This window comes from Oculina patagonica, chromosome 13 (assembly GCF_052425735.1).
Source record: "Oculina patagonica isolate OP01 chromosome 13, crgOcupat, whole genome shotgun sequence".
Classification (NCBI taxonomy): domain Eukaryota; kingdom Metazoa; phylum Cnidaria; class Anthozoa; order Scleractinia; family Oculinidae; genus Oculina; species Oculina patagonica.
The window spans coordinates 18,896,061-18,922,358 of NC_135770.1; the positions used below are offsets into that span (position 1 = coordinate 18,896,061).

The window sequence follows — 26,298 nt, forward strand, 5'->3', positions numbered from 1 at the left end:
GAATACACTATTCTTGATATGCTGAGATGAAAACCCAATGAAAATGAGCACGTTCTAAATATTTTAGCTCAAAGAATCATGCGAGTACTGTTGCGTTTCCGGTCGAGCACTGTTCAGGGTACTTACAGTTCTGAGAGGAAATATGATGGTTTTGAACACTTAGGCGCTGTTTCTTGGCAAAGAATAATAAAGATGGAAAGCAATAACGATCCCTGACATTAGTGTACCATGTTATACTGAAAAGAGTTCGCAAAGCTTGTATTTGGGCGCTCAAAGACTCACAAAAGAAAGCAACAGAAAAAAAAGTCAATTTCTCCCAAGGAACGGATTCCAACAGCTACACTTTGTGGCTCGAAAAGAACTCCAAACAGAGCTTTCTTGTTACATGCTGTTCACAAACATTTGTGCAAATAACTGCTAGAACAAACACATTTTAAACCTATGCAACCTTCTTTCGGACGCAAAGACAATCCCGATTTTTTCGCACACAAATACAATCCTAGACAAAAATCCAGGGACACAAAGAAAAGTGCTCAGTGACCATCCCTGCAAAGAACGAGCCGAGCCCCCCCCCCAAAACAATGGAGACGCCACGGAGATGGAAGAAACAAGAAGGGGGGGAGGGGCGGGGAGGCCGGTTTTCTGGATTGTATTTGTGAGCTCGGTACTGAACTCGCTATTTTTGGCTATAATGCGATTGCACATGTATTATTTCAATGAAATATCAACGGTTTTAATGCAAATGTGGGTCCACGGCATAAAAGACGTGACACGTGACATCAGAAAATAAGGGGGGAGGGGTGGGTGAATTATTAAAAAAAAGGCCAGAGAAGCAGGACTTATTTGGATTTGTGGTCGCTCTAACTGTATCTTTGTATAAAGAGGACAGTGTTTTGTGACAAAATCGATTAACTCATCACTTTTTGAACAGATTCGAGTCAATAGGGATCAATATATCGCCTTCATCAGACATGAGGACTATGTCGGAAAGCCCCCAAAACGATATCTTTATCGCAACAAAACAAACTTGACAGGGTTTCTACAGCGATTTTTCTTCTCAAACAGGCAAATCTCTTTTTGGTCATTGAAAAGAAACCATTCTTTTGGCTGTTAATAATTGAACATGTCTTTTCAGCTGAAATTTGACACGAAGATAAGTGCCACTGTTCTGTTGTAATCATGAGATAATGAGATACGCTAACATTTCTCACAACAGTACTCGCCACTGTTTTCCGCTTTTTTATGCCCTAGCTCAGAAATATATGCGTGAAACGCAGCTAAACCGATTGAATATTCAAATAGAAACCCTTTATGAAGTATTCATAAACGATGCTAAACGTTTTGCTCAATTTCTCACAGTACTCGGTGAACAAGCGTTGAGATAAATAATATATGCTAATTATTCTACTCTTGGTTTACGAGTGAGTACTGTTAAAAAAGTGATTAAACGAAGAACCAGTTACAACAATCGAACGTCATGGCATTGAATACACTATTCTTGATATGCTGAGATGAAAACCCAATGAAAATGAGCACGTTCTAAATATTTTAGCTCAAAGAATCATGCGAGTACTGTTGCGTTTCCGGTCGAGCACTGTTCAGGGTACTTACAGTTCTGAGAGGAAATATGATGGTTTTGAACACTTAGGCGCTGTTTCTTGGCAAAGAATAATAAAGATGGAAAGCAATAACGATCCCTGACATTAGTGTACCATGTTATACTGAAAAGAGTTCGCAAAGCTTGTATTTGGGCGCTCAAAGACTCACAAAAGAAAGCAACAGAAAAAAAAGTCAATTTCTCCCAAGGAACGGATTCCAACAGCTACACTTTGTGGCTCGAAAAGAACTCCAAACAGAGCTTTCTTGTTACATGCTGTTCACAAACATTTGTGCAAATAACTGCTAGAACAAACACATTTTAAACCTATGCAACCTTCTTTCGGACGCAAAGACAATCCCGATTTTTTCGCACACAAATACAATCCTAGACAAAAATCCATGGGACACTTAAAGAAATAGTGCTCAGTGACCATTCCCTTTGCATTAAGAACGTATTGTTTAATTTTCCGAGCCCCCCTTTCCCCCCAAAACAATGTTGAGATCTTGTCCCACGGTATGATGGATAGAAACCAACATTGAATTGGGGGTGGGGAGGGGGAGGTCAATTTTTCGTCGAAGTGGTTAAGTGTCCCAGGACTTTTGTCTAGGATTGTATTTGTGAGCTCGGTACTGAACTCGCTATTTTTGGCTATAATGCGATTGCACATGTATTATTTCAATGAAATATCAACGGTTTTAATGCAAATGTAGGTCCACGGCATAAAAAAAGGTGACACGTGACATCAGAAAATAAGGGGGGAGGGGTGGGTGAATTATTAAAAAAAAGGCCAGAGAAGCAGGACTTATTTGGATTTGTGGTCGCTCTAACTGTATCTTTGTATAAAGAGGACAGTGTTTTGTGACAAAATCGATTAACTCATCACTTTTTGAACAGATTCGAGTCAATAGGGATCAATATATCGCCTTCATCAGACATGAGGACTATGTCGGAAAGCCCCCAAAACGATATCTTTATCGCAATAAAACAAAAACAAACTTGACAGGGTTTCTACAGCGATTTTTCTTCTCAAACAGGCAAATCTCTTTTTGGTCATTGAAAAGAAACCATTCTTTTGGCTGTTAATAATTGAACATGTCTGTTCAGCTGAAATTTGACACGAAGATAAGTGCCACTGTTCTGTTGTAATCATGAGATAATGAGATACGCTAACATTTCTCACAACAGTACTCGCCACTGTTTTCCGCTTTTTTATGCCCTAGCTCAGAAATATATGCGTGAAACGCAGCTAAACCGATTGAATATTCAAATAGAAACCCTTTATGAAGTATTCATAAACGATGCTAAACGTTTTGCTCAATTTCTCACAGTACTCGGTGAACAAGCGTTGAGATAAATAATATATGCTAATTATTCTACTCTTGGTTTACGAGTGAGTACTGTTAAAAAAGTGATTAAACGAAGAACCAGTTACAACAATCGAACGTCATGGCATTGAACACACTATTCTTGATATGCTGAGATGAAAACCCAATGAAAATGAGCACGTTCTAAATATTTTAGCTCAAAGAATCATGCGAGTACTGTTGCGTTTCCGGTCGAGCACTGTTCAGGGTACTTACAGTTCTGAGAGGAAATATGATGGTTTTGAACACTTAGGCGCTGTTTCTTGGCAAAGAATAATAAAGATGGAAAGCAATAACGATCCCTGACATTAGTGTACCATGTTATACTGAAAAGAGTTCGCAAAGCTTGTATTTGGGCGCTCAAAGACTCACAAAAGAAAGCAACAGAAAAAACAGTCAATTTCTCCCAAGGAACGGATTCCAACAGCTACACTTTGTGGCTCGAAAAGAACTCCAAACAGAGCTTTCTTGTTACATGCTGTTCACAAACATTTGTGCAAATAACTGCTAGAACAAACACATTTTAAACCTATGCAACCTTCTTTCGGACGCAAAGACAATCCCGATTTTTTCGCACACAAATACAATCCTAGACAAAAATCCATGGGACACTTAAAGAAATAGTGCTCAGTGACCATTCCCTTTGCATTAAGAACGTATTGTTTAATTTTCCGAGCCCCCCTTTCCCCCCAAAACAATGTTGAGATCTTGTCCCACGGTATGATGGATAGAAACCAACATTGAATTGGGGGTGGGGAGGGGGAGGTCAATTTTTCGTCGAAGTGGTTAAGTGTCCCAGGACTTTTGTCTAGGATTGTATTTGTGAGCTCGGTACTGAACTCGCTATTTTTGGCTATAATGCGATTGCACATGTATTATTTCAATGAAATATCAACGGTTTTAATGCAAATGTAGGTCCACGGCATAAAAGACGTGACACGTGACATCAGAAAATAAGGGGGGAGGGGTGGGTGAATTATTAAAAAAAAGGCCAGAGAAGCAGGACTTATTTGGATTTGTGGTCGCTCTAACTGTATCTTTGTATAAAGAGGACAGTGTTTTGTGACAAAATCGATTAACTCATCACTTTTTGAACAGATTCGAGTCAATAGGGATCAATATATCGCCTTCATCAGACATGAGGACTATGTCGGAAAGCCCCCAAAACGATATCTTTATCGCAATAAAACAAAAACAAACTTGACAGGGTTTCTACAGCGATTTTTCTTCTCAAACAGGCAAATCTCTTTTTGGTCATTGAAAAGAAACCATTCTTTTGGCTGTTAATAATTGAACATGTCTGTTCAGCTGAAATTTGACACGAAGATAAGTGCCACTGTTCTGTTGTAATCATGAGAATAATGAGATACGCTAACATTTCTCACAACAGTACTCGCCACTGTTTTCCGCTTTTTTATGCCCTAGCTCAGAAATATATGCGTGAAACGCAGCTAAACCGATTGAATATTCAAATAGAAACCCTTTATGAAGTATTCATAAACGATGCTAAACGTTTTGCTCAATTTCTCACAGTACTCGGTGAACAAGCGTTGAGATAAATAATATATGCTAATTATTCTACTCTTGGTTTACGAGTGAGTACTGTTAAAAAAGTGATTAAACGAAGAACCAGTTACAACAATCGAACGTCATGGCATTGAACACACTATTCTTGATATGCTGAGATGAAAACCCAATGAAAATGAGCACGTTCTAAATATTTTAGCTCAAAGAATCATGCGAGTACTGTTGCGTTTCCGGTCGAGCACTGTTCAGGGTACTTACAGTTCTGAGAGGAAATATGATGGTTTTGAACACTTAGGCGCTGTTTCTTGGCAAAGAATAATAAAGATGGAAAGCAATAACGATCCCTGACATTAGTGTACCATGTTATACTGAAAAGAGTTCGCAAAGCTTGTATTTGGGCGCTCAAAGACTCACAAAAGAAAGCAACAGAAAAAACAGTCAATTTCTCCCAAGGAACGGATTCCAACAGCTACACTTTGTGGCTCGAAAAGAACTCCAAACAGAGCTTTCTTGTTACATGCTGTTCACAAACATTTGTGCAAATAACTGCTAGAACAAACACATTTTAAACCTATGCAACCTTCTTTCGGACGCAAAGACAATCCCGATTTTTTCGCACACAAATACAATCCTAGACAAAAATCCATGGGACACTTAAAGAAATAGTGCTCAGTGACCATTCCCTTTGCATTAAGAACGTATTGTTTAATTTTCCGAGCCCCCCTTTCCCCCCAAAACAATGTTGAGATCTTGTCCCACGGTATGATGGATAGAAACCAACATTGAATTGGGGGTGGGAAGGGGGAGGTCAATTTTTCGTCGAAGTGGTTAAGTGTCCCAGGACTTTTGTCTAGGATTGTAGCTCAGTTAGGTCAAACATGAATCTTTAAGAATACCACTGCGTTCCATGGTATATTTCCATGGAATAGTATTGGGAAATGGTATTACATGAAGTTCGGTAGAAAGTTATGGAAGTAAGCAAGGATCCACTAAAATACAAAAAAATGACAAAGATAATGTTAATTTTATTAATGAGTAATGAGTAATAAACTACAGAAGCAACATGCATGATATTAAACATTAGTTTGGCTTTTGACAAACATATGACTGATTTAGTAAGAAAATCAAATGCACAATAAATATAGTAAACTATCGCATTTTTAATTGTATACTGTAAATTTTAATATATTGTAAAGTAGTCGAGTGTACCCAATTAATTCTTAATTTCGTATTCTTAACTGTACATTTTGAAATGTAAATTAGTAGAGTGTCCCCAATTAGCTTCTGTTAGCTTAATACTTAACCCCTTGCCTACCAGAGCCAAACACACCAAGCAACCGGCGGCCATATTGAATTTTAATGAGATTCTAAATTTGGCTAAGCAATGGCATCTTTTCAGATAAAATATTAAAGTACACCTAGGTTAAGCATTTACAATGAGTTTCTCTCCCTTTTCCGCATTCTCTTACTGTACTGTTGACTCGTACAGCTACCTGTCGAACTCCTTGACCATGTGCATTTGGAGGTTCAATTTCTTCGATCGATCGAGGCTTCTTCTTCGCCACCTTCTTCTTCTTTTTGTTCAGACTCTTCAGAATCACTTGGCTTTAATTCGCTGTGACTTATATCGCTTACATCAGAAGCTTCATCTGTGTCCATTCTGCCTTCACGCACACAAGCCGCCATTTTGTAAATTGTACGAGCAAAAATCAATTTTATTGGGTCAGCAGTGTTTAGAAAGTAGTGCCAGACCTTTCTCAACAACCGGGGATGATTTATTGAAGGCATCGCGAACAACCAGGGTTTCAGTGATGTCCTTTGGTTAAGGACGTATATATACGTCTTCGGTCGTTGCGTGAAAACAGAGAGGACGTATATATACGTCCTTGTTAAGTTTAGTTTATAAAAGTATCATAAGCAATTGTATCATAAGTAATTCAAGTAATTGTACTGTAAGTAATCTAACCTCGCGCAATCTTTGTATGGAATCTGGCGCGAAAAGCGCACACGCAAATAAAGGTATGGTATGGTATGGTATTTATTAAAGTCGAAGACGTTGGGAGTGGTTGTCCAATCTGGAGAGCATCACATGATCTACAATGGACAATTTACATACGTAGCTAAAGAAGTATATTGATTTGATGCATGTGGCTTCCAGTTTAACGATGTGAGCTGAACCTGTCGCTACTTTCTAGCATCGATTCTAGCAGTGTGTTGCAATAATAAACAATTGGCTTAAGGCAATTATTTTTTCTCCATATCTGACTAGCATTTTTCCATCACCTAGAGCCGCAATTGGTGATCCGTAAAATGAAAACATGGCTGATAGGCAAAAACGTTGTCTGTTCATTGTCCTTAGTTCATAGATTCATGTGCTGGTACGGATGTAAGGCGCCGCAGAAGTAAAGCACTAATTAAGCTCCACGTGAGGTTTTCATATGATGTATATTTTTGTTTTGTTATTTTTTATCGCAGTTCATTACCAAGAGGTAAAATACAGGTGTACGTGGCGTTTGTGACAAGTTTTTTGTTGTCTTTGTCCTCTTGCTTGACCTGGTCAGAGATAAAGACACGAAGGCAGTTTCAAAGTTGTAGAGTATTTTTCGTTTTTCAATTTCTTGTTTACAATAAATATTGAAAAAAAAAAAGGTCTAATACTAAACAAAATTCCATGTAAAATATTCCTTGGAATAATTATTAATTATTAATTATTATTATTGTATGATTTTCCTTTATTTCGTGACGATAAAACATGTGTCCGTGACTTTTTTGTGTAAGAGCCCTTCCTAATACAGACACCACGATAATACAGACACATTGGCATGTCCCTTTGGTGTCCGTATGAACAGGGTTCCACTGTATCTGGAACGGAAATAAAAGATTACAAAAGAATTATTCGCGGAACCACACCTTCAATTAGAATCCTGGAATAAGAGGGGGGGGGATCTCGAAATCAATTTTTCTTAGCCATACTGGCATTGCCTTGGCATGGAAATAACGTGGGGTCCGGACCATTTTCCAAAGGGACCTGTCATTATTTACTGCGCGGAGGGCCACTACATTTGGGGAGGAGGGTCACTACATTTGAGCGCCAGTTTGGGGAGGGTCATTACTTTGTAACGGTATTTAGGGCAGAGCTTTGACTTTTTTAAGCGAACATCTCTACCAAGTGTCTCAAATGATTTTTAAATCAAGTTCCTAATTTTTAAACTGAAGTCCGCCCTTTCTCATGATGTCAGAACAATGGTGTCGACTAAAGATTTAAGTCAATATTTTAAAGACTGCGTTTTCACTATTCTACAAACTAAACTAAACTACATATTGTCTTTTGCCCTAAGCAAACAGTCAAACATGTTTTTTTTCTGTCACGATTTACGTCCGTGTATTCCAAAGCTCAATCATGCGGGACCTAGCGCACATTTTGTATGCGTATTCGAGCGTTCGGCCTTTGTTGAAAACGACTCTTTCTTAGTCATCGGGGTAGCATCCGGGGCAGCCGTGTCAGAGACAGCCGTGATATTGGAACACCGTTTTTGTTTCAGGGTGGCACCCGTCCACAGCGGCCCCTCCCACCCAGCGCTCATCACCGTGGGCACACACTGCGTGGTGAGTCTGAATTTTGCGCACCTTGCCCTGTTTTTCAAGCCACTTAAGCGAATCATGAGAAGCGCTGCTCTTAGGATAAAAGGCTCTTTCGAAAGCTGTCTGCGGGGCTTCGACTTTTTGGGCCCGGCAATCGATGAAAGTCTCCCCTCGAGCTCACTTTTCGTTGAATCGTGGCGCCGAAAGTTGTCAAGTCGTGTCAACCTTGAGTTGCAATGAGAGCATTCATAATTTTTTGACAGCTTTTCGATATTATTTATGAGAAACGGGTGTCTATCATGAAAAAAAAAAAACGATTGTCATGATGTTTGTCAGCTTAGCGGCTACGTCAAAGGTGCCATACCACATTGTCTTCTTAACGCTCTGGTTTGTATACTCGAATCCCGAGCCAATTCGATAACGGTTTTCCTTTATTAAGATGTTTTTCAACCTTTTCTAATTCATCGAGAGAAGGTTTAGGCATTTTCTCATAAATTGCTTCAAGTTTAGGAAAACTTCTTGCACGATTTCTCGCCGCTATTGTGCTTCTATCAGGTCGGGCCCCTCGGTGCAAACAATGCAGCGCCATAAACACAAGTTTTAACCTTTGTGACTAAGTGATCAGTAAAAAAAAAACTTTGGTCATATGTGATCATTATGGTTTTTTCATTTTTTTTTTTTCTGGCAGAAATCGAAGATTGGCTGGCTACCTTGATTATTTTTATTTTCAAAACAACTAAAATAACTACATCGAGCCACCTTAAGGCGACGCGCGACTGGTTTTATTGCATTTTTTCATAGCGTACTCCAAAGGCCTCAAGACACGAAGTATGCAATAAGAAAAATAATGAAACTGGTTAACTCTGAAATTGTTGTTTAAAGCCAAACGACGAGGGGAACTACTCAAGAACACGATTGCCAGTCTTCGATCACGTTCTCTATCGTTCAAAGAGCCTGAAAACAAAGAAAAGAGATGAGCGAAAGCTGGGCAAGAGGAATATGTATCCATGGTGATCTTCACATGTGGAACGTGTTCGTACATCATTACGAGATTCATGTTACCTGGTATAGCCATGGAAACCGATGTCTTTCGAGATAGTATTACATGGTATAGCCATGGAAACCCATCCAATTGCGAAATAGTATTACATGATCACGATATCACGTTACTTATCTCTACAGCAACAACGAAAGCCAGCATAAACACAAAAAGGATCTTTGCGAGCGCCATTAGAAGTCTTGCAAAAGCGTACTCCAAAGGCCCCAAGACAAGAAGTTTCCAATGCGATAGATAATGCCGCTCTTTGAGTCTGAAACTGCCTTTTTTAAACCAAAAGACGTAGAAAAATAGCAGAGATCACGATCGCAGATCATCGATCACGTTCTCTCCCGTTCCAGGAGCCTGGGAACGAAGAAGAGAGATGAGCGAAAGCTGGGCAAGAGGAATCTGTATCCATGGTGATCATCACGTGTGGCGCGGGTTCGTATGTCATTACGAGATTCATGTTACATGGTATAGCCATGGAGACCGATGTCTTTCGAGATATTATTACATGGTATAGCCATGGAAACCAACCTAATTTCGAGATGTAGATATCACATTACTTATTACGACCTATTTCGACCTATTTCGACACATGATGACTCGTAATATCTCGTAATATGTGGAAAAGTAATTTTGACACAGATGGCGCGCCATAGTATGCTATTACGACCTACATTGTATTTCGACACATGCTGACTCGTAATCTGTCGTAAAGTAATTTTGATACAGATGGCGCGCCTTAAAAGAACATTTTTTTTACTCTTTTGCTTCGCTCAGCCGTGTAGAAAACATTTCTATTATAAGTAAAGCCCCAAACAACACAACAACTTGTGGCTGGAGCCTCCAGCGATCGAATTTGTTACATCAGTTTAATACAAAGATATTAGTGATGAAAGCTAAAATATTACAGGATAAGCACTGACATCAGCTAAATAAAAGCTTCAATGTAAATGGTGAAGAAATATCTTAAATAACAATATAAACGGAGATTTTGTAAAAAACGAAATTCAAACGTTATAAGAACAATACTCCAACCATTACAAGATACAGTGAAAAAACAAACATCGTTAAGAAGATACTACACGCTATTTTATACAAACATAAGAAACAAAATAACGAGTAAACTGGTTGGCATCAAGTGGTGTGATATTCACGAGGACTGGTTTATAAGGGTTTGAAACCACAAAGGGAATAATTTAAATTGAATAAGTGTATACTCAAACGGTGGATAGTGTTTATATCGCGCGCTGATTGGCTACTCAAACTCCGAATATCCTTTGTTAGTAAAACTCAGCTGTGTTCTAATGGAAATCCGCGAATCTGATTGGTTCTCCCACTGATTTCTATTCGCCGATAGAAAACAGTCGCGCGCTCGCGTAGCTCTTTAAGCGGTAAATTTTCCTAATTTTTGTCTTCAAAGTGCACAATATTGTAGGTTTTGTACTGCAATCCTTTAGAGTTTCTACTAAAACAATTAGACTACTCGCCCTCGTTTTCTATGAGCGATAGTCAACTCGGCTGCGCCTCGTTGACTATTTGCTCATAGAAAACTTGGGCTCGTAGTCTAATTGTTAATTATTATTCAACAGATGCGCGCGCTGCCCATATATGGTCAAAATGTTAACAATATCTGTCATCCGCACATAACAGATATCCTGCGATATTCGTAGGTTGCGAAGATTCGTCCGAAATCTTGTAAAGCGCTGCATAATTACAGTTTCTCTATGCGCAAAATGTGTTTCGTTGACAATTTGTTGAATAATAGAACAATTATCCCGCTTAATCTTGCGGAGTATCGTCTGATTTTAGTCAACTCGGCCTACGACCTCGTCGGCTAAGTATCAGGCGATATTCCGCGCGATTTCGCAGGATAATTGTTAACTATTCACCTCTGAGCAACTCGCGCGCGAAAACTGAACACTTTAACGAAATAAATTAGTCAAAAATCATCGTTTCGGGCTATTTTATCTCACTGTTCGAGTATATATTAAAACAACTATTTACCTCAGTGTCGTTTGCTAGTGGTGGATATTAACCTCACCGCTTCGCGGCTCGGTAAATATCCACCACCAGCCACCGCCACTTCGGTGAATAGTTGTTAAATACACGCTATATAACAACTAAATGAAATACGTCTTACTGATCCTTTATTATGCCCATTTTACACCATTCTCGTCACAAGTTTTTCGCTTCGCTGGGACCATGTTAAAATTAAAACAGTAAAAACAGAGAAACGGGAACATCCCGCCCGATCTTCAGTTTTCAATCCATGCAGTCATTTTAGGATCCGTGCAATAACTTCTCACTGGGATACTCTAAGTTATAATACCAGATAGCATTTATTGAATTTTTTATTTCATACTTCACAAACATATGCTGTTTGCATTTTTATAGGCCAGTCACTTTAAATAATTCGACATGCCTTGAACGGACCTTAATATAAACACCACTTATATATCTTCATCACCAAATCGAATCCATATTTTCTTACGAAAAAAGCTACATGCAAATTTATTGTTTTGGGAAAATGATTTTAGACCGAGAAGACTTCTTATATGGCATTCCCTTAATTAAAGAAAACTAATTAGGTTAAAAACAAATGACGAAAAAATATTTTATATTAACTCATTAGTGATAATCTACAGCAATATATTAAATCGCATACTAGTGTCACTGAATAAATATATACCCCATGGTTTTGATTTTCCTGTTTCCATTATCTGGAGTGTTTACAGCTTCAATGCCACAAGTGTTAGAATCATCTGGGTAGTTTGCAGAACCAAACCCGATTCTAGAATCACAAGACTCACATTCCTCTTCGTTGTTACCAAGGATACCGATTCTCGTCTTGGGAGCCCAGCCGATGTCACTAACTGCATTGAACCCTTCTCTGTTACAGTTAAGATGCAATGAGCCTTGGGAACCGAGCAACGTTTTCCACGTTTCACGGCCCAGTGATGTGGCGCGGAATTGCCCGTCAGCGATCAGTGAGTATAGCGAGTCAGCCACCTTGTTAATGGCGATAAAATTAATAGTTTCTTCACCAGGGATCTTCATGCCGAGACATATCTTGGTGAAAGGTGTGCCCCAGTAGGTCGGTAGCTTGGTCTCTTCTGTGTCAAACCCAGTCTCCCCTCCTGCAAGGTTGAATGATTCGCTGTTGCTCCAAATAATGGAAGCAAAGTGGAAGGTTTGCTAGAAAACGGAAGAAAATATTCAGCATTTGCACAAAGATTTATCATACGGTAGAAACATTTATTCGAGTTCTATCCTGTATAAAATCGATATAAAAATGGATCATTTCTGATTTATACAATTCCTTCTTCTGGTACTGGAATGTACAAGTCAGTGACGATTGCAGAAAGAACTGAAAAAATGAATTAATTCGATCAGTAAATCACCTTTGTTCCGTCAATCTTCATTACCGGCGTCCATCCACCACCTGTACATGGCCCCATGCCAGTGTCATTCATGACACAGTAGGCTAGGAATTTTTCAGATCCTACTTTCAGTTCGTAGACTTTGTTTTCCCTGCCCCTAAAATTGAATTTGTTTAGTTTTATTGTACGTAACGCGGCTTATTTTGAACAAATTGTTTATAGATGTTTTGTTAACTTGTGTATTTCATTGGCAGAGTTAGACAGCTTTAGACAGCTGGTTAAGTTCTGCACACGAAACACGAAAAATATTGACTAGCCGAGACTATCGAGAAAAGCTATGTTTTTTTTAAGACCAGATCAAAAAATTGAAAACGCGTATTTATCGGCGCAAGGTAAGGTAAAGGGATATGTCACTAACATCCTTACTTCTGTTGTTTCTATTCCTGTTTCTGTTTTAAATGCATTGACTCAGTGTTCTTTGACTTCTTTAGTATTAAGTGAGCACAGTTGTCTCAGTCTACGCCCGTTTTTCCAAATGTCACGACGAACATGTTATTTTGCAGATTTTGTGTAAAGTAACCGCGGGAAGGTTAAACGTTACAATTTTATATCTGTCACTTACAGATTCTTGTCGTAATGATCCTTGCATGAAGAAAAATCTGCATGAACAAAGAAATAATGTAAGTCGCTTAAGGAATAGGAAGACCCAAGCACTTTCAATTTAAGGGTAACAATCATTAATACTGTAAACTGATAGCAGTAGACGTAACGTTTGAAGATAGTGAGGAAGAAAGCAAATAAATTGATACAAGTCATCATATGCAAAGACAAAGCTCCAGGGGCCTTAACGTTGATGGGTTTCTTCATTCATTCTTTTTTTACTCTTCAAAGCGGACTAACAAATTATTTAGTTCATCGCTTCAGTGTGAAAAGTTTCGGCCTCTTTGACAGGCATGCCTTACAACATAACAAAAAAAAGGACTGTCGACGAAGCTTCAATCCTGGACCTCTTGCCCAGGGTCCAACACACCAACCAACAGTCCGCTGCTTTCTTCCCAGGGTAAAATATTCTCTGAGATAAGAATGACACGCACGCTAAGGAGGATCTTCACTCACCGATGCAGGTAAATGATCCATCGGTATTGTTGCAGAAAACATCATTAGTGCAGTTGTGTGTTCCTGTGGTACACTCGTTAACATCTGAAAAATATAAATGATAATAACTACACAACATTATTTCGCTATCGTTTTGCCTGGGAGAGGGAGTTAAACGGCAAGATTACTTATTACAGGGTTAAGTATCATTGGACTTAGAGCTCTTTAATGTCAGGAAAATATATGTATTGGATTTTGTATAGGTAATCACATGATGTCCAGTGCAATTTGGGATAAATTAGCACGAGTCAATTTTTCAAAGGCTAACAAAATTGCATGAGCCCGTAGGGCGAGTGCAATTTGTAGTCTTTGAAAAATTTACGAGTGCTTATTTATCCCAAATTGCACGAGAAAAATCATGTGATTACTTATTAATAATATTCATGAAAAAAATTGCGAGAAAATAACATGCGCAAATCTCGTACAAAAACAATTTATTCAAACTCGGCAAATATCATCACGCGTTCATTCAAAACAAGGTCAAAGCCTAAACAACGTACAGGTTCCTCAATGTTTTAAAAGTTTTTTAGTCAAAAAATCTGGCTTAACAGTCAGACGAATTGTCTGAATAAAAGATTCTAGGTTTTACCTCTTCCAAAGATTTCCTTCCCTAATACTTGTCGAGCTTTGCTTGGGCGCTTTCCACTCGACGGTCAGCCAATTGAAGCTGTTTCGCTTTTCATTTCAACACTTCTTTGGACGAAACAACTATCTGCCTCGTACAATAAAAAGCCTATAAGTTCTGCTCTCTAAGTACAGTGCTTTCAAGCGATGTTATCATAACTTTGAGGCTATCTGGTCCATATAAATCTTCGAAAATGTGTTTGTTGTTTTTGAATTCGGCAAATTCGGCGTAAATAAATTTGCTCAAGCAAAGCGTGAAGCTTAGTCTGCTTGTAGTTTCGATTTCGTCGGCAATTTCCTTCTTAGGAAACCAGTTATTCCAAAACGAGAACGAAAAACCAGTGCTTTTCAGTGCTATGGTATTTACAGCTGTCTTCTGGTCCTCTACTGTGCTCAAAACTCCAGCCATTTTTTTTTACTCGTATCTCGAAGCAGATCAAAACTTCGCGCCATTCAAATCGCGTAGAAGCGTTTGATTGCCCTCTGTGGCTGCCTTTGTTTATTAACCAATCAGGATGTATGACGCGTTTGTTTCTCTTTTTTTTGCACTGAATTTCGTCATTTCTGCACTGAATTCCGTTATTTCTGCATCGAATTTCTTAAAAACTGCATTTCTCTCTCTCATTTTTTTTTTTGCTGTATATTATTAGACTGTAAATATGTCGTTAAAGTGGTATAAGACCTGACTTTTGTGACCCAAATACATACACTAATATACACTAATTTTGGATTTAGGCTACTTGTAATGTAGATCACGACGTTTCGACTGCACACTGCTAGTCTTCATCAGGCGATGAGGTCGACTGGTCAGGCGTAACCTTATAAAGCACGCTGCTGCGCTGTGATTGGTTGGTTTTCAACAGCTGAGATTGGTGCATTTCGATCCTCGCTGTTCCGGTGTGCTGTTGTTCCCTCAGCGGTCCCGATGTCGTTCAGCTTTCCTGGTTTTGTGTTGTTTGATCGTAGGCATCCATGCTTCGGGAATTTCAATACCACTATCCGTGTTGATATTGTTTGGGTGAAGTCTTATTTGAATTGCCCCTTTTGGCTGCCTACAACAACAAGGCGTACGCGGTGTTTTCAAGTCGAAAATTGAAATTCCCGAAGCATGGATGCCTACGATCAAAAAACATAACACCAGGAGAACTGAACGACAGTGGGCCGCTAAGGGAACAACAGCACACCGGAACAGCTACCATTGAAATGCACCAATCACAGCTGTTGGAAACCAACTAATCACAGCGCAGCAGCGTGCTTTAAAAGGTTACGCCTGACTAGTCCACCTTATCGCCTGATGAAGACTAGCAGTGTGCACTCGAAACGTCGTGATCTACATCACAAGTGACACTACGTCGTGGGACAATCAGAAAATACTTTATTATATAAACATCAGTGAAATACCAGGAAATCTTTCGCGCGAAAAAATTATATCTTCACACGTGAAATTAACATGTTTTATTTCATAGGTACTGAGATTTACTCATGAAAATCGTAGGGAGTAAAAATCGTACTGTTTCAGAGCTTAGCCAATCAGGAGCACGAACGACAAAATTTCACTGTGAAAAAATATCGTTCGTCCAATTAACAACGCGAACGACGAATTTTCACTGGCGATGAATGAACGTATTGAAGGAAACGTCATCCCACAGCCGTTGCCGACAAGAAAACCCGCGCTTTGAAAAATGGCCGAGGGAAGGTTTGCTTCTGTTTCCTCAGTTGAAGAATTCATTTTAGAACAGGAAAACAAAAACACCGCTCAAAAAACTGAACGAGATGTAAAATTGCTTGAAAGATTTTTGATAACGAAGAACGAAGACAGAAAAATAGAAGATATTCCAGCTGTTGAGCTGAATGAATACATCAGCCAATTCATCATTGCCGCCCGCACCAAAGATGGAAATGAATACGAGCCGACTTCTCTTCGAAGTTTAGTGGCTAGCTTCGAAAGACACCTGAAGAAAAAGAGCTATTCTGTAAGCATAATCAACGACTTGGTGTTTGAGAAAACCAGGAAAGTTCTACAGTCTAAACAAAAGCAGCTAAAAATGCAAAGAAAAAGGAAATAAACCGAAAGCGTCGGTAGCTTTGACAAGCGAAGAGTTGAAAATACTGTACGAGAAGGGTTTGCTCGGTATGTGTAGTCCCGAGGCACTTCTAAACACGCTCTGGCTAAACAACACTCTTCACTTCGGACTCCGTGGGTGCCAAGAACATCGTGATATGTGCTGGGGAGATAAAAAGCTACTGAAAACGGCAAGCGGAGTCGAGTACTTGGAGTTCAATGAAAGACAAACAAAAACTAGAACGGGATCAGACTGCAGCGATGTCAGAACCGTACCGCCGAAAATGTTTGCGACCGACGGAACTGAAAGAGATCCTGTCGCAGTCTACAAATGTTTTGCCAGGAAGAGACCTGAGGAAATGAATCAAGATGGTGCTCCTTTTATTTGGCTGTAAACAACGGTTTGAAGACGGACTCGCTCGCAACAAAAGGCTGGTTCAAGTCCGGTCCTGTCGGCAAAAACAAACTTAATGGTTTAATGAAGACCATGGTTCAGAAAGCAGGAATTGAAAACGACAGGCTTCGAAATCACAGCGGCAGAAAGACAATGATCCAGACGCTAAGTGAACACGACATTCCACCTACGCAAATCGCACAACTATCTGGCCATAAGAATTTGAAGAGCATAGAAAATTACAGCACTGTTTCAACGAAGCAACAGATGCACATGTCAAAAGTGCTAAGCAGTGTGATGGCTGGTACCACAGCTTCGTCCTCTTCTGAGACAGCTTGTTCGCAGTCCTCCGACTCTCAGAATGGTGGAAAGCAGCAGTCCATGGCATTATTCAGTGGCGCAGTTATTCAAGGCGGCAATTTCTCCATCAACATTAACACTTTAAATCAGTCTCCGACGCTTTCTACAAATCCGTCAAGCTCTGAAGCGATGCGATGGAAACGTCTAAGGCCTTTGGAACTGGAAAGTGACTCTGATGATGAATAAATTGTGATTTATCTTCTTGACTTAACTTTGTTATTGGCTTGGCTTCCTTTATTAACAGACATTTGACTTAACTTAAAAAATTTGAATGCTGCAGATCTTTGATTTACTTAGTTGTTGAGCACTTGAGTGGTTTTACAGTGTCATTTATTTGTGCAAATAAATAGAGATTACTCCATGGAAAATGCGCGCGTACGATTTTTATTCACGAGTTGAGTTTTCTGATACATCTCTACCAGTGAATAAAAATCGTACAAAGCATTTTCCATGGTGTAATTTGTTTATTTTATAGATACTGAGGTTTTTGAAAAGCAATTAAATCGCTCGACTTTTTATCAAGTACGCGCGTGTTTAGGAAACCCATTCATCTGCCATAAACTAAAATAGCTAAAACATGTTTGTCAGTTCAAAATCACATCTTTAATGAAGTAGCACAAGAAATGAGACGTCAGTTTATACTCTCACAACTTTTACAGAAACAACTTTTGATAGAAAACCTGACTGAGACTTGTACAAATCTTGTAAGTTCCAGTTCAATGTTTAATTTAACAAAACAAAACAGCGGTAAACGCTGAATAACTCAACGCGAACTCGAGCAAACTTTTACCAAATTAAATCAAGAAAACAGTCTGCCAAAACCAAGGACAAACCTGCAGTGTCTTAGTCATCATCTGAATCAAAACTCGCTTCAATCCCTCGGAGTGAAGACGGTCCGTATTCTTGTCCTTCCTTTGTGCGAATTTACTCAAAGGTTTATTCAACTCGGCAGGAGGAATTTCGATGATCTCGCTTCGTGTTTCTCTTTTTGCTTGAAGAAACGTTGTGACAAGGCCGTCTTGTTTCGTTTTCTTTAAAGTGTTTTGGTTTTCCTGTTCTGCAATATAAACGACTCAGTGGAGCCGTTAAAGACACAAACAAACCTTGAACGTGTCTCCGCCATGTCGCCGGTGTTTACGACAAGAATCAAAATGGCGATACGGTGTTGTTCACAAGTGAGTTTCCGCCGTTCGCGCTTGTGATTGGACGAACGACGTTTTTTCACTAGTAAGTTTTCATCGTTCGCCTTTCCTATTGGCTAATGCATTTTACGTATCATTTGTACGCAATCGTTTTTTCGTGAAAAAATCTCAGTATCAATGATATAAATTTGTCTACTCAGTAGCACGGAAAATAAAATCTCAGTACCTATAAAATGAACATATTACAGCATGGAAAATGCTTTGTACGATTTTTATTCACTCGTTGATACGTATCAGAAAACTTACTCGTTCGCTACGCTCACTTGTTCGTTTTCTGACACTACTCAACTCGTGAATAAAAATCGTACGCGCGCATTTTCCATGAAGTAATCTCTATATTTTCACATGTGAAGATATCGATTTCGAAACATTTTCTGACAAGTTTGCCCTGTTTCAATGCTGAATGTGCCAAAGTAAGTCGATATTAATTCGAAACATCTTCGGATATTCCTCGGCAATCCTCGGCAATCTTCGGATATCTTCGGACATTTTCGGAAAAGTTCGGAAACATTCGTACGACCTTCGGACAACATTTTGCAAATCTTCGGCAATCTTCGGAAAATGGTCGGCAATCTTCGGAAAATCGTCAAAAACATCGTAATTAGTAGGTTTATATAATAAACAGAATATTAAATTGTTGCTTGGTGATATGAATTGGAAATATGAAATTTATCTTCTCGTGTTCAAATCGATATCCCACTCGTTCGCTGCCCTCACTCGTGAGATATCGATTTGAACACTCGAAGATAAATTTCATATCTCCGCGCAACCATGTAATATCCTCTATTTATTATTATCGTACTCTACCACGATGATTAACGACAACATTTTTTACGACATGCTAATCGATTTGGAAATTTAAATGAGGGTTCAGGTTTCCTGTTTTCTACATATTAGCTGATTTCTTGAAAGAAATCAACGACGAGACAAACTTGAACAAAGTCAAATGAGAGCAGTTCAAATTCGATCCAATACACTTTCAGTTTTAGCAGTGTTTGCCCCAACCTCGGACCACTTGGGCCATTCAAGAAGACTCCGGTCAGAAAGTGTAAAGGGTCTCTTCCAAAGAGAAAATAACTCGAATGTCTTCTTCAGAGGCCATTAGATATGCAAGTAAGATCAAGTACAAGGCAACCACTATCTATTTAGGGTTAAATGATATTTTTAGCCCTCTGTTTCTTCCCCTTGAAACTATTAACCTTCACACTTCCGTCCGTCTCCAAGATATCCTGGTTTACAAGTGCAGTTGTACGATCCTTTGGTATTAGTACACTCAGTATTAGCATCACAGCTGTGTGTTTCTGCAGTACACTCGTCAATATCTGAGAAAAAATTTATTAAGAGTACAAATGCGAAATACAATGTTGCGCCATGCAGCACTAAAACTATAGCTGGAAATAGATAAAGAAGAGAACCCCACCGACGACAGAATTTTTTTTTTTTGCCTTATGTGGTCCACGATTTCCTTTCTAGGGATTACGCTCAGAAAAAAAAACAAAAATCAAAGGCGAGACATAAGTATTTGATCGAAGTTAATTGGGAGCAGTTCAAATTTTATCCAATACACTTTTAATAATTTTAACTGGGTTGCCACCCCCCCCCCCCCCCCACCCGCCGAATCCCTCTTGTCATATTTCAAAAGGGAATATAACTCATAACTCTGTTTCTTTCTGTTTCCGTTGAATTTGGAAACAACCAAAACTATTTACCTTCACATTTCTTTCCGTCTCCATGATATCCTGGTTTACAAATGCAGTTGTGTGATCCTTTGGTGTTAATGCACTCGGCATTAGCATCACAGCTGTATGTTCCTGCAGCACATTCGTCAATATCTAAAAGAAAAATAAAGAGTACAATTGCGAAATACAATGTTGAGCCATATTGCAGCCCTGGAACCAGAAGCTGTAAAGTATAGAAAGACGAGAATTCCACCGACGTCAAAAGGTTTTTCTTTACTTCAGGCGGTCCACGAATTCCTTTCTAGGGCTAACGCTCGGAAAAAAGAGTCAAAGACGAGACAAATTTGAACGAAGTTATTTGAGAGCAGTTGAAATTCGATCCAATACACTTTCTGTAAATTTAGCCGTGTTTGCCTCCTCTCCCCCCTCCCCCGAACCCCTTTCGCCACGTTCATTAAAAAAAAAACACGAAACAAATTTGAAAGAAGTCAATTGAGAACAGTTCATATGCGATTCAATACACTTTCTGTAATTTTAGAAGTTTTTGTTTGCCCCCCCCTCCCCCTTCCCCACCCTCGAACCCCTTTCGCCATTGAAGAAGGTTCCAGCCGTAAACTGTTAAGGGTCTCTTCCAAAGAGAACATAACTCGATATTCTTCTTCAGATGCCATTAGATATGTAAGTACGATCGAGTATCAGGCCACCACTATCTATTTAGGTTATAGTGAATAATTTTTGCCCCTCTGGTTCTTTCCCTTGAATTTGGAAGCAACCGAAACTATTAACCTTCACACTTTCGTCCGTCTCCATTAAATCCTGGTTTACAGGTGCAGTTGTACGATCCTTTGGTGTTAATGCACTCAGCATTAGCATCACAGCTATGTGTTCCTGCAACACACTCGTCAATATCTAAAAAATATAAAAGATACAATTGCGAAATGTAATGTTGCGCTATGCAGCACTGAAACTAGAAGCTGGAAAGTAGATAAAGAAGATAATCCCACCGACGTCAAAAAGGTTTTCTTTTCTCTCATGTGGTCCACGCATTTCCTTTCGAGGGCTTACGCTCAGGAAGAAATTCTGGGTTATTTTCTAGCACTCTGCTTTCCACAATCCACGACACAATTCTTAGGACACTTGCCGATTTGTGCACTCGAAACAGGTCACGGAATCATTTACCCACGTGGAGATCGCAGATGAGGTAAAACAAAGAACGACTAAAGCTGCGTTCACATTAGGCCGAAACATGATTAGTCTCATCACGAATGAAACATGTTTCGTTGTGAAAAGTGTTCACATCAGGCAGTGCATTGCGTGAATCATGATTGAAACATGATTAGTCTGATCATGATTGAAACTACCTTACGAGGTAGTTTCAATCATGATCAGACTAAACAAGTTAAAAATGGCGGACATGCGGTGAGGAGGGGAGTGCCCAAAAGCTTCAAATTTTTGCTTTCTATATGACCAAATGTTTATTTAAAATATGGGCTAATAAAGCGATACAATATGAATTATCGGTGATGGATAGAAAGCAGAATATTTGGCAGAATATCGCCATGAAAGTTTACGACGGCGGCTTGCTAAACGCTTGAAAGCCCTGCTTCATCGAAGGACTTGAAAATAGACAGAAAGACAAAGATTTAATGGAAACTTTATTGTAATTTCAAGCTATATTTTTACGGTTAAATAAAGTGTAAAAAATTATGCAAGAACCGTGAAACCGCATAAATTACACACCAGGCATGAAACATGTTTGAAACTGACACCTAATGTGAACAATGCAATAACAAGCATGTTAAGGTGAAACATGTTTCGTTGAAACATGTTTATTCTTAACATGTTTCGGGTTAAATGTGAACGCAGTTTAAGACAACTAACGACCTCGAAACAATAGACCAAGAGCAATAGCTCCGACCGGCACGTTTACATTACCATTTCCATGATGGTTTTATTCCATAACAAACACCACATATCGACAACAGGAACCTTTCCGGAGACATTTTCGCTTCTCAGACAATAAAATTTTCATAACCAAAGTGCTTTTACAACTATAAAAAAGTAACCGAACTCTCCCACTAGCCCCATTTGTTGTTTTGGCAAGTTAAGAATGAGATGAGCTACTCATGCGCCTTAGACTACCGCCCCAATGTTTGCAACAAGTTCTGAGAACATCGCTCGGATTTCATACAAGAGAATGTATGCGAAGGTGCCCCCCCCCCCCCCCCCCCCCCCCCCCCCCCCACTGCCCGGCAACTTCGTTTTATTTTAACAACGAATCGGAAACGTAAGGACTTTTAAGTTCTTACCTTTTAAGTTCTTATCTTTCCGACATGTCCTTTCCGACATGTCTTGTTTGACATTCTCTTCCAGTGAAATTTTTGTATGTTTATTATTAACAAGTACTCACGTGATTTTTCTCGTACAATTTGCGATAAATCAGCTCTCGTAATTTTTTTAGAGTGCAAAGTGCTGTTGCCCTACGTGCTCGTGTAATTTGGTTAGCCTTTGAAAAATTTACCCGTGCTGATTTTTCTCAAATTGCATTCGAAATCATGTGATTACTTATGCTAGAGCGGTTTTCACTTGAGTGTCGAAAGTAATTTGCGTTTGCTTTGGTTTTGCGTTACTACGATCCGTGATTAGTTTAAAAATCTCGCGCCACTTTCTCGACCAATCAGAATTAAAACCAAAACCAATTGTGACTCGCTCGCGCACGTTTTCCCGCGCTTCGCGTCAGCTACATGTATTTGCTTCGAGTTTTGATTGGTTCACTGGATTGTCTGTGTCAATTGCGATTGGCCAGAGTAATTACTTTGGTTTTGGTTTTACGACACTCAATTGAAAACTACTCTTATAAGTCTTGGTTTGGGTTTTGAATTTCACATTGTTATGATTACCAAAATAGAGTTTTACTACATGGTACTCCAGTACGTACCTAGAATATTCGCCGATAGTATCCTTTCAAATTTTAAGCTCGATCATTTTTGAAACACAAGTTTTATCTCTTGGCGTACAGGCCCCTTCCTTAATTAACACACCAGCTTATTTTCGTAATTTTGGAGTTTCCCGATTATACAGGTGGACAAGATGGATCTTCGAGAACACAATATTTTTATTAAAGATATACAATTGTAGCTTTATGTTTCTTACCACTGCAATCCTGTCCCGTATATCCTGCGGGACATAGACATCGATGTTTTTTGTGCGTAAAACCGGTTTGGCAGGTTGCTTTATCATTGCAAGGACCATTGGCGCAACGATTCTAAAGACGGGAAAGAAAACAAAACAGTATAAGAAAAACAATCAATATTCAATGGCCCTCTATGAATATTTGTGCCTATAAACGACCTTCTTTTTTTGACAGCAAGTTATTGTGTTGTTATTAAATATTGTTATTAACCACTCTAGTTTAAAAAGCAACAATAAATGTAAGAGTAAAGTAGTGCTAAAAATGTCTATTGTACAGGACACAACACGGTAGCACTTAAGAGGTGTCATCACACCGAAATCACGTACAAGGAAAATCAAAAATTAAGAATTTCTTTGTGTGTCTGACTCGCCCTTACCTTTGTTCCACGGTATACATAATCTGGATTTTCCTCCAGGTCTTTCTCGTGTCCTTCATGGGTAGCATTATTCAATTCACATTTGTGTTTTCTAGATTCACTTTTCGTCTTAAAATTGTAACTGACACAATTGGGTTCCATAAAGCAAAGCGCACCACAGAATTGATTGTCCATGACATCAGCGATGCGAATCATGTGGTTGATCAGACGTTTTCCCTTGAACACTCGGGCCGCTCTAAACTCCAAATGACGACATTCTTCTGAAAAAGATCAATGTGAAGTCGAATTTTAAATATTATAACAATAGAGTTGATGTTTGAAGGCGTAAATATGTTTGGCCCGGAATCAGGCTCATTTTAGCCCAAGTCGCAGGTAAGGGCTAAGATCGGCTCTGAGAAGGACCAAAAACATATTTACGTCCAAGAACATCAACCCTATAAATATATTAATTTCAGAGGGAATTTAGATAACTCTGCTGCTGTCTCGATCATTTGGAGGAATTAAGAAAAGAAATCAAAATCAGTAAGCGAGATCTTTAACACTGCCGTTGCGGGTCGGCGTTTATTTCTGATTGAAAACCAGCTTTAAGAGGCCGTCTTTCTGAAAAGTATCCACTCAAATTCGCATCAAAAAATAATTTTCCTGAAACTCTGGCAACTGAAAGACTTTACCGAGGCTAGAACTAAAACAGATTTGGTTTGATTCAAAATGATTTTCTGGCCGTTTTAGGAGCCATTAAATGTTTTGCCCCCGCCGCAACGTCTGAAAAATTAAGAAAATAGGCATTTTTCGAGCCGCTGTCAAATATTTCATTCACATCGAACACTGACAATTTTTGGGTAAATTTGTTCATAAAGATTTCTAGTTTTCTAAGAAGGTATCAAGTTTTCTTTAGATTTATCTGGAAATGCGAAATCAAGGATATAATGACCACTGCTGATCGGCATCGAGCGAAAGTTGAAAAATGGCCTTGATTTAGAAGCGAATATTTCAATTTTGGGACTTAGCTGATAACTCTACTCTACACAGCCGAAAAGTGTAGTCCTTTCTCCTCTAAACTATGCAAAATTACATGTACGTTTTTGGTATTTCAAAAGTTATGACCGTTTGTATCAGCACATGTGCGAGGAATAACGACGATATAAGCCGAAATGTGACCAAAAATACTTTCCTTGAAAACTAGAAGTGTTTATGAACAAATTAATATAAAAATTGTCGGTGTTCGATGATATGACAGGGGCTCGAAAAATGCCTATTTTTCTAATTTTCCAGACGTTGCAGCGGGCCCGAAGAGGCAATTATTTAATGGCTCCTAACGCGGTCAAAAAATCATTTTGAATCAAACCAAAACTGTTTTAGTTCTAGCCTCGGTAAAGTCTTTCAGTTGCCAGAGTTTCAGGCAAAATTATTTTTTTGACGCGAATTTGAGTGGGTGTTTTTCAGAAAGACAGCCTCTTAAAAGGTTATACAACTCTGCGGCAGACACCGCAAAATTACTCAAAACAGTCTTTCCTTGAAAGTGAAATGACAGAAATCTGACGATAGCAAAGGGGTAGTCGTCATTTTGGAGTGTTGAAATTAATTGTGCTGTATACTGCCTGAACTGAGAGAGTCTGCATTCACTTTGTCGCCCGGATTCTTCTTCGAGTTTCTGTATTTCCTCTTCATCTAGCTGAGAGGGCTGGGATTTGCTTCCCCGTTAAGTTTTGCAGTCATTTTGTCGTTATAAAGCTCAAAAACAGTTTGCACTTGCAGATGGAAGCGCCTCGACTGAAATAAAACGTTGCTTGAAGTGATGCAAGTCGGCAAAAATGTATTGTATTGTTTTCGATGTCCCGCCCTTTTTAGTTGGCACAATGACATTTTTTTGGAAAAGTAGGGACAATTATTTTTTTACTAAGGGTTGCACTGCGTTGCGCTTCATTACAGACTACTTTTAATTTTTTTTTTGTCTGCATATATTTTCATCCACCACAGCGCTCGTCCAGCGTATTCAGGACACTTTCTCGACACATTTGTTTTGTAAAACGATTTTGTTTTATTTCCCTTAACGAGCAAAACGGCTGCTTGCAATTAGAACTAAAGACGATTTGAACAATAATGAATATTTCATTGCAGTCTATTGAATCTCATCTGGACTTTGTCTGGGTTTGCATTTAAATTTGGGTACAGAAATCTGACCAAAACTTATCTTCCATAACCGTTTACTCACGACACGTAATTAATGTTGTACATGTAGTTCCCAACAGGACTGTTTTCAAACCGAAATTAACTTCTTTCCTTGGATGTTAACTATGAAAGAGGTGGTGTTAAAAAAAAACCCTGAAAAACTTACCTTCTGAACTTCTTGCCCCGGGAATAAGACAAGACGCGAAGATAAAAATACATGTACAGCAGATGAAAACGGAAGGCATGGTTAATTGGACGGTGATGTCCAATATTCAATGAAAACGTCTTTCGTGCATGTTACGCTCCGACGATCCGTTGGCAAAAACATGCACTAAGCCTGTAAGCTTTGCATTTTATGACCATGCGGTGGGCTCGCTTTATCAATCAAATATTGCTTTGACCAAACATATTTCACGCCATTGTTTGGTTGTTAAAACAAAGATCCCTCGTTTTCATCTACTCGATAAACTGCACCTGTTTTCTAAAGTGGTATATAGCTTCAGCCCATTCCGAAGTTCAGGGTCACTTCTTATTGCAATAACAGTTGTCACGTAGATAAATGGTATTAACGTGCCGTTACTACAAA

At 39.1% G+C, this 26,298-nt stretch overlaps 1 protein-coding gene and 1 pseudogene across 1 annotated transcript; one reads left to right on the forward strand and one right to left on the reverse strand.

Annotated features, from left to right (window-relative positions):
* Positions 1-9,996: 9,996 nt before the first annotated feature.
* Positions 9,997-26,020, reverse strand: LOC144634573 (uncharacterized). The gene is made up of 10 exons (XM_078493577.1): positions 25,879-26,020; positions 23,544-23,803; positions 23,128-23,239; positions 20,761-20,883; positions 20,005-20,127; positions 19,495-19,617; positions 13,615-13,698; positions 13,121-13,157; positions 12,520-12,655; positions 9,997-12,313 (listed from the first exon to the last, which is right to left on the reverse strand). The coding sequence occupies exons 1-10, from the start codon at positions 25,955-25,957 to the stop codon at positions 11,789-11,791; spliced, it is 1,602 nt and encodes a 533-aa protein (XP_078349703.1). The 5' UTR covers positions 25,958-26,020; the 3' UTR covers positions 9,997-11,788.
* LOC144635459 (uncharacterized protein KIAA1958-like) lies at positions 15,906-16,734 on the forward strand (annotated as a pseudogene).
* Positions 26,021-26,298: the final 278 nt, after the last annotated feature.

Excerpts from the sequence above, each read along its gene's own strand:
- LOC144634573 (XM_078493577.1), bottom strand. The coding sequence starts at position 25,957 with ATGCCTTCCGTTTTCATCTGCTGTACATGTATTTTTATCTTCGCGTCT. Across the intron at positions 13,158-13,614 it reads TGGATCATTTACCTGCATCG|ATTTTTCTTCATGCAAGGAT; the intron begins GTGAGTGAAGAT and ends TTGTTCATGCAG. Across the intron at positions 12,314-12,519 it reads TGAAGATTGACGGAACAAAG|CAAACCTTCCACTTTGCTTC; the intron begins GTGATTTACTGA and ends TCCGTTTTCTAG.